Below are 17737 nucleotides of genomic sequence, written 5' to 3' on the forward strand. Positions count from 1 at the left end.
ACTTCCCAACAAAAGGCCTGAATTTTAAGGGGTACAAGGCTACCCCACACCTCCTTTGAAGGAAAGTTCCCTACAAGGTTAGAGGTCTGAAGCAAAATGTTATAGAAAGAAGAGCGATTGAAAAAACCAGAAGGGGAAGGTTTCCAAATTCTGCTATCTCTACAGGACTGATCAAGAAAGACTTCCCCTAACTGAGTGATCAAATCATCAGCCATCCCCATTTCAGAATCCCTTAGACCTCTTCTCAAGCCCAAATCCCAGGAGTTATCAACAAACACTGAAGAGATCACTTTTCTTTTGTTTTCAGACAAGGAGTAAATAGAAGGAAATCTATCTCTAAGGGAGTTTTCACCAACCCAAACATCTTCCCAAAACAAGACTTTATTTTCAGCGCAGACATCATATTTGAAAGAAGGAAGCATAAGAAAAATACCTTGAATAGCTTTCCAAGGAGAACACTGAGAATCCCCAGGGTTGAGTCCTACATCCCAGCTGTTATCTGCCAATCCATGAATACTAACAATCACTCTAGACCAAAGTTTGTCCTGTTCCATCGGTAGTCTCCAAATCCATTTCCCCAACAAAGCCATGTTTTTTAATCATATATTTCCTAACCCAAGGCCTCCATCATCCCTACTCCTAGAAACCACCTCCCACTTCACTAAGTGATCCTTCTTAGTATCCTCTGGTTCCCACAAGAAATCCTTCATTATCTTTTCTAACTGGTTAGCTACTTTCATTGGTACTCTAAAGGTAGACAGGAAATAAACTGGCAGGTTGGCTAAGGTTGACTTGATTAAGGTTATCCTACCCCCTAAAGAGATGTAATTCCTCTTCCAATTTGCTAACCTCTTGGAGAATCTTTCAATTACAGGGTACCAAAACTCTCAACCATTGGGTTCCCTCCTAGTGGTAGCCCCAAATATTGTAAAGGCCAGCCCCCCACTTCCCACCCCACAATCCTAGCTAGGGAATCCACCTTCTCTCTGCCTAGATTGAGCCCTGCCACACAACTTTTTCCCCAATTCACTTTAAGATTGGATTTCCTTTCAAATTGAAGCACTAGACTCTTTAAGTTCCGTAATTCCCTTCCTCCCCGTCACAAAACAAGATGACGTCATCTGCAAATTGTAAGTGTGTGACCACCACCCCCTCCCTACCAATCCTCCAACCTCTTATCAAATTGTTAGCATCGGCCCTCGAAATCATGACACTCAACACATCAGCTACTAGGGTAAAGAGGAATGGGGACAATGGATCTCCTTGCCTAATACCCTTCTTTGCAGGAAATAAACCCCTAGCTACACCATTCACCAATATTGAGAAATGACATGAAGAAATGCATCCCTTTACCCATCTGCACCATCTCTCCCCAAACCCTCTCCGCTTGAGAACCTCTAGTAAAAAATCCCAGTCCACCATGTCATATGCCTTTTCAAGATCCAATTTGCAAACCAACCCCTTTTCCTTTCTCCTCCTCTTCACCTCAACACATTCATTGGCAATAAGTATTTGATCTACAATTTGTCTTCCTTCTACAAAGGCCCCTTGATACGGTGAGATTAGAGACGGGAGGATCTTTTTTATTCTTAGTGCTAGGACCTTAGAGATGATCTTATACATTCTTCCCACCAGGCTTATAGGTCTGAAATCCTTTGGTTGGAGAGTGTCCTTCTTCTTAGGAACCAAGGCAATAAAAGTTGCATTTGCTCCCGAGTTAAAATTGCCTCTCTCATAGAACTCTTTATAAACCTACAACAAATCCTCTCTAATTATCTCCCAACAATCTTGATAGAAGGCCATTGAAAAACCATCAAGCCCAGGAGCTTTAGCTCGATCCATGGAGAAGATTGCATTTCTCACTTTTTGGGCCTCAAATCTTCTTTCCAAGATTCCAATAAGACACTATCTTCCACCCTCCACTCCAAGTCCTCTAAGCTCTCACTAGGTCTCCCTGGGTTGTGATACACTAATTTGAAGTGATTAACCAAAGCTTGAGCTATATCATCTTCCCTTGTCATCAATTGCCCATCTCACTCCAATTTTGAAACAGAATTCTTCCTTCTCCTCCCATTTGCCAACGAATGAAAAAACCTTGTATTGATGTCCCCTTCCTTTAGCCATTTGCACCTGGATTTTTGCCTCCAGCTTATCGCCTCCTTTCTAAGATCTTCCAGTTTCTGTTTCAAATTCCATCTTTCCACCCTACCCTCTTCCCCCAGCCTTCTTTCAGCTTCTAGTCCATCTAGCTCCTGCACTCTCTGATTGATTTCCACTTTCCTTTGCTCTAATCTACCAAAAACCTCTTTATTCCAAACCTTGAGTCTAGCTTTTAGGAGTTGTAGTTTCTTGTAAAACCTATAGCCCTTCCATTGGAATTCCACTTGGTCCACTTCCCACCATTCTTTTACCTTAGCTAGAAACTCTGGATGAAGTAACCACATGTTTTCAAACCTAAAAGGGCACGGGCCTCCATCTAGTCTTTCTTGAGACAACCTGATTGGGCAATGATTTGAAATAGGTCTCGATAATGCTGTAACACCTAAAATCCCCTATTCAGCTTCCCAATCCACTGTAAAGAGGAACCTATCCAAACGACAACAAGTAGGGTTTTCTTGGAAGTTTGACCAAGTAAAATTTGCTTGCTGAAGAGGGAGGTCCCGCAATGCAAAATTCTTTACAAAAAGATTAAACTTCCTCATGCTAGATGTAATCCTAGACTGGGGTTATTGGACTCGTTTAAGAATCTTATTACGTTGAAATCCCCACCCAAACACCAAGGGCCATCCCACAAACCCCTAACAGCTGCTAGTTCTTCCAGAAACCTTCCCTTTCCCTGTAAGAGGTGAGACCATAGACATTAGTTAGCACCCAAGCCCACCCATCTTCCTTTCTCTTCAATTTTATTGACATCGAGAAGTTCCCAATTAATTCTTCTTCACACTCCCAGTCTTCATTTCTCCATAAAGTAATAATTTCCCCTGAAGCTCCCCACCATTGTGCAAAGGCCCAACTCAAATTTCTTGTTGACCAAATGCTCCTCACCCATTTCTCGTCCACCTCAGACAATTTTGATTCTTGTATTAAGACCACATCTGGCTTTTCTCTTCTCAAGAAGTCTTTGATCACTCGCTTTTTCTTTGAACTCCCCAAACCTCTTACATTCCAGCTTATTAACTTCATGGACAAACAATTCAGGTAGCCCCAACCAAACCACCCTCTTTACTCCTTTTTTCTATCCTTCCTACCCCCACTCGCTTTATCATAAACCATCCCACTCTTCAACCTCTCCACCTCACTCAGCCTTTTCTTCCTCTTCTTAGAAAGCTCTCCTACCTCCTTACTAGACTCTTCCACCTTCTCAGTTCCTTCTAGTTTCTTACCTGACCCCTTCTTCTTCTTTTTCCGTTGTCCTTTTGATTTTCCACTGTATCCACTTTTCTCCACTGTATTGGGAAATTGAATAATCTCCTCCTCAACCCTACCCTCTTTCACATTCAGCTCCTCTTCCATTCTGATTCTAAATAGTTCCAAGATCAACTCCCACACTACCTCTGCTTTTGAATTTATCTCCCACATTACCTCTGTCACTTGTCCCGAATCAAACGAATTGGCAGACTTTAAAGCTGGGCTGGAATCACCTGTAGGCCAGACACACACAGGACTTGGGGAAACAGAGTTAGTAACCAAAAACTGAACCTGAAAACAATCCAAACCTTGGGAGGAAGAAGACACAATATGAGTTGCTGGAATAGCCTGAACCCCTTTTGTTTGACTTTCGCTGGGAATAGGAGCCTCGAAATCAAGATCTGGATTGATTGCAGTAGGAAGCGGGAAGTTTATAGCTCTGCTTGGAGGAACCAGATTGCCAACACACACCGTACAAACACCCATTCCCTGGTCTTTACAAAGGATTGGATCCCCTTTTCTCCCTGTTTCAGTTTTCTCCTCACCCGAGCCTGTTTTCTTTCTTTCCAACTCCTTTCTAGGCCAAACCAACTCTCCTGGAAGTGTACAAGCCTCTTCTTCGAACAGTAACTTTAATCCTGGGTCATTTTCCTCCCTAAACCTTGAACGACATTTACTCTGTATACTACCATAGCTGGATTCTTCAACATACAACTCCTCTCTCAGAGACTCATCATCTACACTTATCCAGTCTGAAGCAGAATCCTCCTCTTCTAACCTCATGCTATTATATCTCGGATTAGGTTTATCTGGGCTAGTGGAGTAAGAGACCAGTCTTGGCTGCCACGTAAAGTCGGACCAGACAACTGTACATTGCATAAAGGCTTCCATTTCTCCAACACCACCACACCTTGCTCTGTTACAGCCGAAACAGTAGCAAAATCCAGAGGAATCCCCTGAAAATACACTACAGCCTTGTGGTCGTCAAAGGGAGAAATCTGCCACACCTCTGTGGTCTTCAAAATCTGTAGGACTTCTTCACCTAGTCTCTCCCAATCTTTTACTTTCTTGTTTACCGAGAGGACAAGTTTAATCTGCCAATCCTCTTTAGGTTTGTTCACCCACAATTTCACCAAACCTAGTCTAGCATCAATCTGCAATTTACTTTCTGTCCCTATCTCCTCTCCTGGGATCTCCCTGGAAACTTTCAGATTGCTCCTTAATTTTTTGACCATCTTTCAGGGCACTTTCTCTGTCATTAGTTACCACCATAAACTCCTGAATTGCTTCTGCTAACTGATCCCATCCCGAGGCCTCCCTTCCTTCAGGGAAACAGGTAAACTGCTTCAGCCCCTCACCAAAGTGTTCCTGCACTCCCAAAAACCTCCCGTACTTGTTCTCTTTTCTTTCAGCCACGTACTTCCTGTTCTGTTCCAATAGACAGCACCTCCACTCCCTTGATTTTTCTGTTATTTTAGCTCCATCGAGAACTCCTTGGAACCATGGTACTGCCCTTCCTTCGAGAAGCAAAGAAGCTTTCCTCGATTCTACAATCTTTAGAGAGAGTCCATTTCTAGTCCATATTTCTTCCAAGATGAAAGTCTTCGCTTCCACCTTCAACACTTTCTTCCATCTTTTTGCTCGCAGGAACTGACCTTCCCTCCCCTCTTTCCAAGCTTCCCCCGCTGACCTTCATGTTTTTCAATAAATGCCATAATTTCCTGCTCTCTTTCAGTGAACACATTATTGTCTTTGCCACTTTCTAGGATAGTAGCCCTATTGTACACACCAATGCCTACTAATTCTAGGTCCAATTCAGAATGATTTCGCCCATCCTCATCCATGAAGAAGAATCCTATGTTTCATTCAATGAAAGATCCTTTTAATAAACTCCTCTCCAGGAGGCCAGGTCAAAACACTGCATCATTTCCAATTTGACTTCCTCTTCCTTTTTACCAGAACCAGAAGACATCTCTTCAAAAGACAAATAAGGAGAGTAACTGTCATGTACTTGACCAATATACTAAAAGCCTTAAGATTGTTGGAATATGTCAAGCCATGCTGTTTAACCTTTAGGACTGTAAATACCACAACACTTCTGCAATCAACGTCTCAATTACTCTCACTCTGAGCAGCTCTCACTTTGGCCATAGGGAGCCCTTTTTCTTAGAGTAGAGGTCCAAGAGAGAAGAGTGAAGACTCCCATTGGGAAATCAAAGTAGATGTGTCTCTCATGATGTTGAAGGTATCTTCTCTTAGAAGTTGCAAAGCTATATATAAACCCATCATGGGTGACAAGGAGGGGAAGCTTAAGGGATTAATTTAATCTTGTTGGTGGAAGTAATGACCCTCCACTAGAGAAGTGATTCCTCTCATTATGCTAACAGGTTCCTGAATTGATGAATTGAGGGAGCTGCTATCCCTTGGGTTGAGCATGTCTCCCAGTATCCTATCCTTGTTATCTCTTATTTCATTGTAACTATTAAATTTTATTATCAATTATTATCTTTTTTATCATTTATATATATTTTAGTTGTGAGTCTGAAGCCTATCATGTTTTTTTCCTCCATTCTTGTCACTGACCTGCATCAGTATACCTGATTTTCAATGAATTTCAACACCATTTGGAGAGAAAAAACAAATATGTTGTGCTCATGCATTGCTCCAGAAGTTTGCATATAATAGCTTAAGCAAGTCTTTTAGATGATAGATATGCCCTCACTAAGATGATAATGAAGAACTTGTATATTTGAATTGCAGGATTGCATATAAAATTGGACACCTGGCACCCACACACATTTCAATGTCCATTCAAATGACTGTATTCAAAATACATGCTATAAACCTGATATTGCCTGCATTGTAGGTGTGGGAGAGTATGTTGATCAGAATCGTAAACATTTTTCAATGATTAGTGCAATTCTCCTCAGTCTTGTAAGACTTGAACCACAACCCCTTTCATTCCTTGTCAAGCCATTTGATGATATCAAAATGTTTCAATGTTGCACAAATATTGTAACACTATTTGGTTTATGCATTTAATGTAAAATGGGTACAAAATCATAGATGCTGCGTTTTGTACAATATTTGAATGCACTGTAGTTTGGGTGTCTAGCTAATATGTAGACCTGGTTTTGAGATGAGTTGTTTCCTATCAATTAGTAGGCTTAATATATGTTTGTTTTGAGTAAATAAAGACGCTGATATACTAAATTCTTGCATATAGAAATGGTTGAAGCAAGTATTGATGCTTTACTTCTGGAGGTTAAAGATATTTCTTATCTTCATATTCATACTCTCTCTACCTAAACTATTGAAAGCTTCTCATTTATGAAAATAATCATCTAATTCTATTGACTAAAAGTAGTATTTTTTATCAGTTTCATATGCAATGTATACATAATACAAAGTTAAATAATACATTAAACAAGGATTTTTGTGTAGAAATTTTTGCTTGAGATTTGTATGATTTCACCTCTTTGTTGACACCAAATAGTGGTATTTGAATACCCTTTCCTTATAATTACATATTTTTGTTTGTGCAAATCAATGTTTCAAAGACCAAACCAGATGCTAGACCAAAAAGAAGGCCGGCATTCAGTGCAACCAGCAGTCAGATCCTGAGTTAAGATGGTGTAATTGCTGAAAGAAGTAAATAATAATAATAATAATAATAACGATAATAATAATAATATCTTTAGAGTGGTTGAACTAGACAGTTGAAATGTTTTTCTCAATTGAACAATTGAAGATATCTGTCTATTTTAGGGTGTAATTTGATTCATTATAACTACTATAGTCCAGTTATGATCAATTGGTCAAACAATTTGATTGTATCCTGCTTTTCAGCATTGGTGCAAATATGGAACCAGATAATGTGTGATCAAGTTCTGCATGTTCCATTCAATTCAAATGTGAAGCTTTAATTTTGTAGATTGGCTTTTTGAATAAGATTTTGGTCTTCTAGGGGCTCTTGGATTTGGCCTTCTCTTGTCCAGTTTATCATTAATTTACTTGCTAATTTTTTATTAGGCACCTTCATTGGCTAGGTAGTGCCAAGTCTGAGCACATTTTTACTTAAGATAATCTAGAGTTTAACTATTATGTATGCTATTCCAGGTGCCATGGGTACAGGTGAGCATATCAAGTCCACTTCTGCTAATGGTTAAGCCTGCAGTATTCCTTGTAGCTATCGGGATGGGAATGTATGTTCTCATTCTTCTTTTTGTATGTTATTTCCTGATATTTTTGGATATTAATAGAAATTACTGCAAATAAAAAAATAGCTTGGCTCCAGTTTAATGTACAGTACATATGGTCCCCAACAATTAAAAAATACTTAATACATGTCTCAGGCTACGATACTGTTTTATGAGGGGTCATATATTGTTTACAAATTTACAAATCATTACTACTATGGTGGATCATAACTGCTGATGGACTTTTTGTCCTCTCTCAACTAGTATTTGTCTTAAATGTTTGCCCAAATTTTAGCTCTCTGTGTTTCTAGTTTCAGTTATGTGATACATGGTATAGTTTTGGGATGTTGTCCATCAAAAATAGTCCAGAATGATGCATAGATGTGCTACATTAATGGTGCAAGGACGAAACATCACCAAAACTTCAAGAAAACATCGTCTGTGTTTGACAGCTTAGGCTGCCAACTGGTCTCTCCTTGTGTCACACTAGTTCACCAAGCCATGCATCCAGCACCAATACTGTCATGCCAAGTCTATGTGAACTGACATGTCATACAGGGAGGGCCATGTTGACAGCCCAGATTGTCAAATTTAGACGGCCAATTTTTTTCCCAAAGCTTCCATGGTGGTCAACAGCACAAATTATTTAAATTTCTTTTACCATTCATGTTGCACATTCTGAACGATTCAGCTTTAATAAAATTCTCACTGACAATAGTGATCCCTTTCACCTATTGCAGACTCTTGCATCTCATCCTTTTAGCTTTTAACAGCCTTGCAATACATGGTATCTCAGCTATCTCTGGTGGTGGAAAATCAGTCTTTTCAAAGAAAGAGAATGCCCGTGCTCTTGTACTTGTTGCAAGCCAGGTTAGTATCTTCAATTAAATTAAAGACTTCCCTCAAAAATGTAGTTCTCTTGGTTATATTCATAGCTCAGTACTAAACTTGACAAAGCCTTATCATATGTGGTTGGTTACATGAATCCTGTTTTGCTATCCAACCTTAGCTAGGGCCATATTCATTTTCAAACTGTCATAATCTCTAGACAGAATGATTTTATGAAATGGGAGGTTGGGACTAGTTATTCTAGGTCTCACATAGGGGATCTCCTTAGAAGTTAGCCCACCTGGATAACTGTCCAAGCACCTTGGCTGTCATTTCATTTGAACAATATGATTAATGTAGTAAAAGTTTCATTAAGATGTATATACCGTTTGGAGTTGTATAAATTATAGATCTCTTTTGGGGGATCAATTGATTCAATTCTCTCTGTTCATGCAATATGTATTCATCTGTACATGACCAAGTAGTAAATGTGGTTTGACTTTCTAGCTTTTCTTTCCCTAGAAAACCCTCCCTGTATTGGTAACAGTTGTGGAGCAGCTTGGTGGTGCACTTGGTGAATCAGGTTTGCTGGTTCTTCCTTGTGTTGCAGCACATATCAACCAGGTAATTCATTGATTGCTTTTATCCCTTGATTTAGACTTATAATGCACAAACATTTTTACCTAGATAAAATTTTTGGTGTAGATCATTATCGATTCTTTTTTAGTAAATTTCTGGCTCCATAAGGATCGTTCTTCGAACATGGACAAGGAAGCATAAACATGGAAAAACAGGTGAAACATTACTTCAGAATAATGTACATTTGCAATATTTTTGTTTGAAAATTGTTCCGATTCCAATTGTAGTTCCTGTTCCTAACACACCAAAGCAATATTTTTGTTTGCTTTTCAAGATTGTTTTGTAGTTGTGCACTTAATTGCTACTTTTAGCTTTGTTTTCTAAGAATTGTGTTCCTTTAGGCTATGTTTGGTTTGAAGGAAAATGTAGGGAAAGTAAGGGAAAGGTAGGAAAACCTTTACAAACCTTGTATTGGTTTCTGTCTTTTCCTTCCTTTCCCTTTTCCTTCAAACCAAACATAGCCTTAATTATCGGCTGAAAAAAAAATAATATGGTGAATATCAAATTTTGATTTGATTTTATGACTCCTTATGCTACAACAAAAACATATAATTCATATTTGAGTTAAAATTTAACCATAGTTATTGCTTTCCTTTAGGAAAAACAACGACATAAAGCGTAATTTACTGCCTGAATCACATTCCAAAAGCATAATCAAACTTCCCCAATCCCCACCAATGGACCAAGGCTGTAGGAACTAATAATTTGGCCTGGGTTCAGTTCACGAACACCAAGTACTTTTATCAATTTTGGGCTCGACTTCAACTCATCTATTTCCTTTTCTCATATTTGTAGGCTGTAGAATGAGTTAGCTCATGTGCATTGTAGTTTTTACATCCTGTGTTGGTGGGTCCCTTGTGTGGGTTGATTACCCTCCTGGCTGTATTTCCTCGTTGCTAGTTCTTTAGGCTCAGTTTGGAAGGAGTACAAATACAAATATGTAGAGTGCAAAACCTTGTATTTTGTACTATTTTGTATGTATTTGTACTGTACATATTTGTATTGGTACTCCTTCCAAAGGCTCAATTTGGAAAGAGTACAAATACAAATATGTAGAGTGCAAAACCTTGTATTTTGTACTATTTTATAAGTATTTGCACTCTACATATTTGTATTTGTACTCCTTCCAAACTGAGCTTTAGGCTTCATTTGGGAAGAGTGCAAATTCAAGATTTAGAAATACAAATATGGACCACATACAAGGTTTTGCACTGAACATATTTGTATTTGCACTCCTCCCAAATGAAGCCTCAGGCTCCTTTTAGGAAGAGTACAAATACAAACATGTTCGGTGCAAATATAAATATGCAAGGTTCAAGAAATTGACAACGTTTGTGTTTGCATTGAACATGTGTGTTTACACTCTTCCCAAATGGAGCCTTAAATTAAATTTTCTGTGAAGGCTCAGTTTGGAAGGAGTACAAATACAAATTTGTAGAGTGCAAAACCTTGTATTTTGTATTATTTTGTATATATTTGTACTGTACATATTTATATTTGTACTCCTTTGGTCCTTCCAAACTAAGCTGAAGCAAAAAAACAAAAAACAAAAAACCCTAGTCCATACTTTATTCTAAAATGCAGTTGTCCACAGCAGACTCCTCTATTGCTTTCCAAGCCCTCAAATTAGAGATCTCTTCCTTCAAACACATGGCACCCTATTTTTTCAAGAAATAGGATCTAAGAAGTGGGTAGTTCCATTCTCAAACATAAACCTTTTAGTTTAGACATGTGTCCACAGTCTACCCACTTTCTAAGAAAAAACATCTGTTGTGAGTGTAGCTATTTTCATTCTCTCAAAGAGGAAGTGTTCAATTCAAACCCAAACCCACGTTTACCTCAATAAATATTATCAATTATTAGGGTGGTGGGACCCATTTATCATTTTAAATTTTTTTGAGGGATTTTTAGACTGCACCCCACCTCAGAATTCTGATTTTAACTGCAGACCTACAACAATTCAAAATTATAAATAGTTCCAGCTATAACACTCGTACCCGCCCATGAATTGGCATCAATTCCGAGCGGACTCCTAACCCACCTGTACGGTGGAGCTAGAAATTCTAAGAATGGACTGATCAGTAAAAACCCCAATTTTTAATTGTATTTTAATCAAGCGAAAATCTATGATAAAAAACACATGGTGCTGGAAAAGCTTTGACGTATCAAAGCACACCCCTGAATTTTGATTAATACCACCTAATTGAACACATCTTTTGTGATACCAGCCGATTGGCCCTAAGCTTTTTTTTTTATATCATATCTTTCTGGTATCATAGTTGAACCCTTTAATCAAACACAGATTCTCATTTTCTTCTATTATCCATTACAATTAGAAAACAGAGCTGACAAGTGACTCCTATAACCTACAAGAAAAATGTCTACCAATTTTAAACAGAAGAAAGGAATAACTGTAAAGACCTTGGGTACCACCAATTCATGGATTTAATACTTTGGTTTTTGCAACTCAACTGTTTGTGATATATTAAAGAAGACCTGAAACGGTGAAAATTGTTGGTTTCAAAATTGCAGAAGTATTAGACGATAGAAAGGAAGGCTTTTCCCGAACTCACCTCTTTTATATTTTGTCTTTCTAAATCCACCATTGTTGTTGACGTTGAACAAATTTTAAGTCCAAACTACAATTAGAATTTGTTGTTGTTTTTTTTTTTCTTTGAAACAGCCATTTAGTGCATTTCATTCATCAATTAAAGATCAGTTACAAACACTCAGAAATAAGTCATGAAGAACCAAAGAACAACCTCTCACCCAATTGCAACTTAAACCTGAATTGACAGTTAGCTTTGCCATTTTATGCACTTATGTGCAACTTTATTACAAGATCCTGGGGCATAGGAAACCAGAAGCGAAGGCCCTGTTTGGCAATGTTTCCACCTGTTCCTGTTTTCGAGGAAATTTTTGTTTTAGAACAGGAATTTTATTTCTTGCTCTTTAGGAACAACAAAGGCATTTGGCAATTTGTTCATTGAAAATATATTTTTATTCTATAGAAACAGAAACAATGTTTGGATAAAGAAACTATTCTTGCCCGTACTTCGATTGTAAATTTTTCATCATTTCACTGTTTAAGGTAAACAATAGAAGTGAACAACAACTACAAATATAAAGCAAGTAAAATGGAAATAATTCGGCCACTCCCAACAAATGTCATTAGTTTTGATGAATGAACGGTGTTGCTTTTTTGTAATTTGGAAACAGTAGAATATTTGTGTAAGAAAACAATAGAAATAAGTTGTAAACAAATAAAATAAGTTGGAAAGTCGACAATGGTGTTTTTTTTTTTGGTAATAGTCTTGTTTAGGTGTTTAGGGATCGTGTTATGTTGGTCTTTAGTTGCAGTGTGCTTAGTCCTTGGTCTTCAGTCTTTGTCAAGTGTTTCTTTGTTATGCTCTGTTTCTTGTGGGTTTGTTTTGCTCTATTTGTTTTCCTTTTCCCTTCTACCTTTCTAGTTAATGAAGTTTTCTACCAAAAAAGAAAACTTGGTGCAAAATGAGGGATAAATTCCACAGATTCAGTAATTAGGCCTCATAGTGTAAGAAAACTAATCAAAGTATTGCTGTGGGAAGGAGTTGTAGCCAATATTTGTGTCAAATGGAATCCATTGGTATAGATATCTACTAGTAGATATCTTCATTTGGTTTCCTAGAAAAATAAGCAAATTGATTTATTTCATGAAATATGCCAAAAGGCAATAATTGACAATTTTCTTAAACTTGGGTACACTTCTGTGGTCCACCTTGGTCCCATCTTTCAATGTTATAGCAATATATCCCCCCATTCACCAATAAAACACGACACCACTTGAACTTCCTTAATCACTTTGTTAGAGAAATTGCTTCTATCTTGTCTCCTTAGTAATGGGTTTGCTTCTGCTACTTGTACATGTTGGTTTAGAGAGGAAGTTGGTAGACAAATTAGAGGAGATTTTATAGGGTTTGGGAGGTTTAACTTGCACAAGGGTTGGAAGCAACTGGGGTGGAAGCCATTGTTGGATTGTTTGTTTGAGAGAAGACTTGAGAGTGTGTGGAAGGTTGTATATCCATTATCTCACCTTGCTTGTAACGTGTTAGATTCTCTCATTCTGGGAGAATAATTATGTTTTAGGATTTAAGATCTAGCTCCAACCAAAACAGGATGGGAGAAATGCAGACCCACTGTTATCTACTCGTGTCTTAAGCTAGCTATTGTTATCTCTCTCTCTTAGAAGAAGGGTTGGGAGAACTACAGATCAGAGGACTAAAAGATAGAGCATCCACATGTCTACAACAAAGAAATGGCAAGAAGAAAGACAACCATACCTATGTAAATGATTTTGGCCGAAAAAAAAGTTGTCGGAGATGTGTTTCTGGTCATTGACCAGAGTTCACCTCCCTAAGTTATGCAGCGGTAGAGATGAGGTCGAAGAATCGATGAATGAACATCATCATGGCTGGGAGTTTATTATTTTGAGTGGAATGACAAAAATGCCCCTACTCATGTGGAAATGTCGTACTAAGGGATGTTGTGGGAATCGTGTATTCCCAGAGAACGTATTCTTTGAAAACCTTGATTTGTCACTCCCAGTATTCTTTGGGTGCTGTTCTCGCGCTAGAATGACTCGTTTCTTTAGCTTTATTTTTGCCATTTCTATTCCCCGAAAACGCTAGTCGCTAGGAATAATAGAAACGCTCTCGCGAAACGTTATCAAACAGGGCCAAAGATTTCAAAGACATCAAGTGTTAGTAATTGTACTTTTCCCTTTGAAGACGATGGACGCCTCCTGATGACCATTTGGACAGTTAGCTTCAATATAGAAAGATCTTACATCCAAAGAGACAGCAGTCAACCCATCCTCCATGGCCAGGGCTCCAGATTCAAGCGGAAGCGGATAGCATGGAGTAGCGGTCAACCTATTGTCAAATGGTTACATAGAATGAAATGAATAAAAAATTGAAGCGTAAAAACACTCAACGTTTCATGTCAAATTGGTCATTCTTCCATTGGGATTGTGATTTATGAGGATCAATATTAAAAAAAAATGGAAAAAACAGTAAGTTAAAAACAAAAAAAAAGAAAAAGAAAAGAGCAACTATTAACTAACCAGCCGTATTGAGTAATATATTTAATCAAATTCAAGTACCCACTAAAGTATTTAATACATAACACAAAAACTGAAACAAAGACTCGTAGCTGTATGAATGACATGAAGCCACATTTCATCAACAAATAACTGTCAAAAAATTTCTTCATCCTCGATCTCCTCACTGAAATAAACTTAAAAAAATAACTTCATCCTCATTTTACACCATATTACAACGATATTTTGGTCAAAACAATAGGGAAATGGCACACTTGAAATAAATTTAATTATATTTTCCATAAGGAAGTTTTTAAGTATTTAAGAAGCTGGTTTGTGCTCAGATTGACAAGCTTGGAAGATTCAGATCTGAGGCTTGATAGAACAAAAATAGTCAAATACCAATTATTTGACATGTCCAACACTTTAATATCTTAATTACACATATCTTCCATTTCAATAATAATGGCATATTGTTCGAACTCAAATTTAAATTCAATCCCATTAGGGTGGTGCAAATTCAATCCATTTATAATTGGATCAAATGGCATCCTACCTTCCCAAATAAAAACTTCAAATTTAAAGGGTTTTCCCTCGGATAATTGGCATTTTATTTTTCCAAGAAAGAGTAACTAAGAATTGAGTACCTTCTACTTTCAAAGAGAAGTTTTCTTTCTCAAACATTTATCTACCCACTTTGAAAAGTAGTGAGAATAGTTAATTCCACTTTTAAAAAATGTGCTTACTTTAGATACATGATTACTTGTAGAAAAAAGTATTTGTTCCCAAGGATATGAGCCCATATCTATTTTTGTAATTCAATTGTTTAATTTAAATAAAAGAATTACTATAAAGACTTTTAAATTATAAATCAAACCTTGATTTAATTATTTAAATTAAATATAATTATTAGATAGATAATAAATCTCAAATAAAATTAGATTAATACAGAAAACAAAGTTGTAATTGTCCCATACTTAATAGTTAATACCTACGATCAGACATTAGTTGTACGGTTGTACCCCGATTTCTCAAAGTACGACTTTACAAGTCCAATTGAAATTCTCGTTTACTAAAGGGCCCCTACCATCTTCCCTATAGCTGCGTGTCTTCTTCTCTTTGTCCACGTGTACATCACAAATCGGTACATGATCTGCGTGGTCGACACTTATCCCAATAAGAGGTTTCACCAAACTAATACCATGTTTGAGAGAGAAGGGTAAGCTTCAATGTTGATATGGGTTTGGAAAAAGTTTTTAACACTCACAGCTAAACTGACACAACCCTCCTTGGTTCTGCTTTGAGTATATACTATAGATAAGTTTTGGACAGTATGATAAGAGGTGGGACCCCGATATTGAATTTAGACAATTTCACTGTTTCCTCTCAATGCATATATATATATATATATATATATCTTATATTGATACATTTTGATACTATTGTGTAACTTGCATTGACAAGCACCTTCTTTTGGTTTGAAAATCTGTGGGAACTGGAAATCTCCTTAAGGCCAAGGTATTTTTAGATTAAGATTGAGTTCTCCTTAAGTTTTAATTATCAGTTTATCATTTATGGAAATTCACCAAAAACCCTAACTAGTAAACTCAATCCATCCACATGATTTGATGTTTAATGTGAAGTTGAAGTAGGCATGGACCAGCAGGCTCTAACCCTAAAAATGCCAACAAGCCTAGATTGGGGTAAGTCGATAATTGCAGCTGTAGGGGCCATCCCGCTGCAGGTCTGCTTCTAGCTTTCTATATGCACTACTGAGTACTGAGAAAGGACTCTAATTTCTTTTCTTTCTTTTTCTTTTTTTCTCCTACGTACCAAAACATGCATAAGAAAGAAGAGATGCAGTAACAAACGGACCCTACACCTGAACACCTAATGATCTATTATTGTCAAAGGACCAAGAACATCTCCCATGGCCGAGAAGGGATCAATGCGCGCAACTTGCAAAAACTAGTACTTGGAGAGGAATAGAGACAGATTAAGATGGGTAAGGATAGCTTGATTTGATGCCAACTCCCTCAGACTCAGACTCAGGCTCAGAACGTCCTTTTTTTCATTGTCCTCCAACAATCTGACTAATTAACGAAGATAAGACGACAAGCAAAAGGGAAAAGATACCAATTCAAAGTGCAGAAAGCATACATACAAAGAAGTATGTTGTTAACGTTCTACTGAACTTCTAGAGCAATTAAAAAAAAACTAAGTACAGATTTCTAGCTAAATCGATCCTCCCTGTTTCAAAGGAATGAAGATCAAACGTAGGCCATGAGGAAAGAACAGTCAACGAACGGAAGTAGTCCATGCTAAAAATTTATTGTTCGATCAGCAGATAAAGAAGCGAAAGAGATCTTCTGGTGCAACAACTGTAGCTTACACAATCTCAGATAAGCTTTCACTAATATTGAATATATTTATCCCCCAACATCTCTTCACTGAATTCTCTCTTCTTTAAGCTATTAATATTAAGAAAAAGAAGCTATTTTACTTACGTGCTTTCTCAACTGTTACTGAGCAAAATGTTTAAAACGTAAAAGAAGAGTTCTGGTTTATCTTTTCATCTCTTAATACGAAACTAGGATTCTACAGTAGGAAGACAGACACAAAGCTTCGTAATAACATAGCAGCAGATACCCACTCGGCTACCGTGAATCAATGGAAATATAAAATTATAAAATCTGCATTTACCCAATTAAAAAGCGAAACGTGGCACATAAACACCGGCCTGCCCTCTCTGCAATTCGACATCTCTCTCTCAAACTGAAGTACTCTGACAACCAACAGTTTGGAGTGAGTAACCCTCTGAAAAGTTTGTCTTTCTGAAATTCTGCAGTTTGACTGATGTCTCTCTCTCTCTCTCCAAAGACAAATGACAGTGGACCACCGCTTTCTCTCCTAAGCTCTACGGGATGTCAGCTCTGAACTTGTAAAGTTCTATCGAAATATAAAATTATTGCAATCGTGAGGATCATGTTCTGCATAAGAAAAGAAGAAAGCTTTGCCTTCTTGAAAACTTTCACGGCATTATTAGTGTCATCATCTGAAATGCTCTGCAACTTTCTTCATTTATCTTAATTTATCATAACGTTTGGATACTTCTAAGAGACCACTTGTCAGAAATTTGCCCTGAGGAAACAAATTCTAGATTACAATAATACTCCTTTAGCCAATTAATTCAAACCAAAATTCTGAAAATAGATCTATATGCATTCACTCAAATTTAACCGATGGTGGGTGTAAGATGAATGAACATAAGATAGGGGTGTTTTTATATCATATATATAAAATTTAATCTTGAGGGCAGATTGGTTAGTCAGGGATAATTTTGTCATTTAAAATAATAATGGCACATGTAGACGACTTTTATTATTGTCACTAATTGACAAAAACTTATCGCACTTTTAAATACTTAAATTATATCTATCGTTTAACCAAGGTTCAAAGTATCGTTACGGGCCGATATGTATCATTCCGGGACCCTTCCGATATGCCCCTACAATGGGTGTATTAGGGGTCTGACCGGTTCAGGGGATGGAAGGGTCCTAGACTGGCTCCCCTGAACCAGTTTTGA

General features: G+C 37.4%; 1 protein-coding gene across 3 annotated transcripts in view; it reads left to right on the forward strand.

Moving 5' to 3' along the window:
• The window catches only part of LOC104607694 (Sodium Bile acid symporter family), a 48069-nt gene extending 38697 nt beyond the window's left edge, over nucleotides 1–9372 (forward strand). For 2 of the 3 annotated variants that reach the window (XM_088898341.1, XM_010273386.3), the window contains 5 exons: nucleotides 6275–6342; nucleotides 7528–7613; nucleotides 8348–8477; nucleotides 8958–9059; nucleotides 9141–9372. In XM_088898341.1, coding sequence (XP_088754467.1) covers nucleotides 6275–6342; nucleotides 7528–7613; nucleotides 8348–8477; nucleotides 8958–9059; nucleotides 9141–9215 — 461 coding nt within the window. In that variant the 3' untranslated portion in view covers nucleotides 9216–9372. Of the gene's footprint in view, nucleotides 1–6274; nucleotides 6343–7527; nucleotides 7614–8347; nucleotides 8478–8942; nucleotides 9066–9140 lie in introns of those variants that run through there. The other variant, XM_088898342.1, reaches the window with a different exon arrangement.
• Nucleotides 9373–17737: the final 8365 nt, after the last annotated feature.

This window comes from Nelumbo nucifera, chromosome 2, assembly GCF_055504915.1.
Source record: "Nelumbo nucifera cultivar China Antique chromosome 2, China Antique-T2T, whole genome shotgun sequence".
In the NCBI taxonomy this organism is placed as follows: Eukaryota; Viridiplantae; Streptophyta; class Magnoliopsida; order Proteales; family Nelumbonaceae; genus Nelumbo; species Nelumbo nucifera.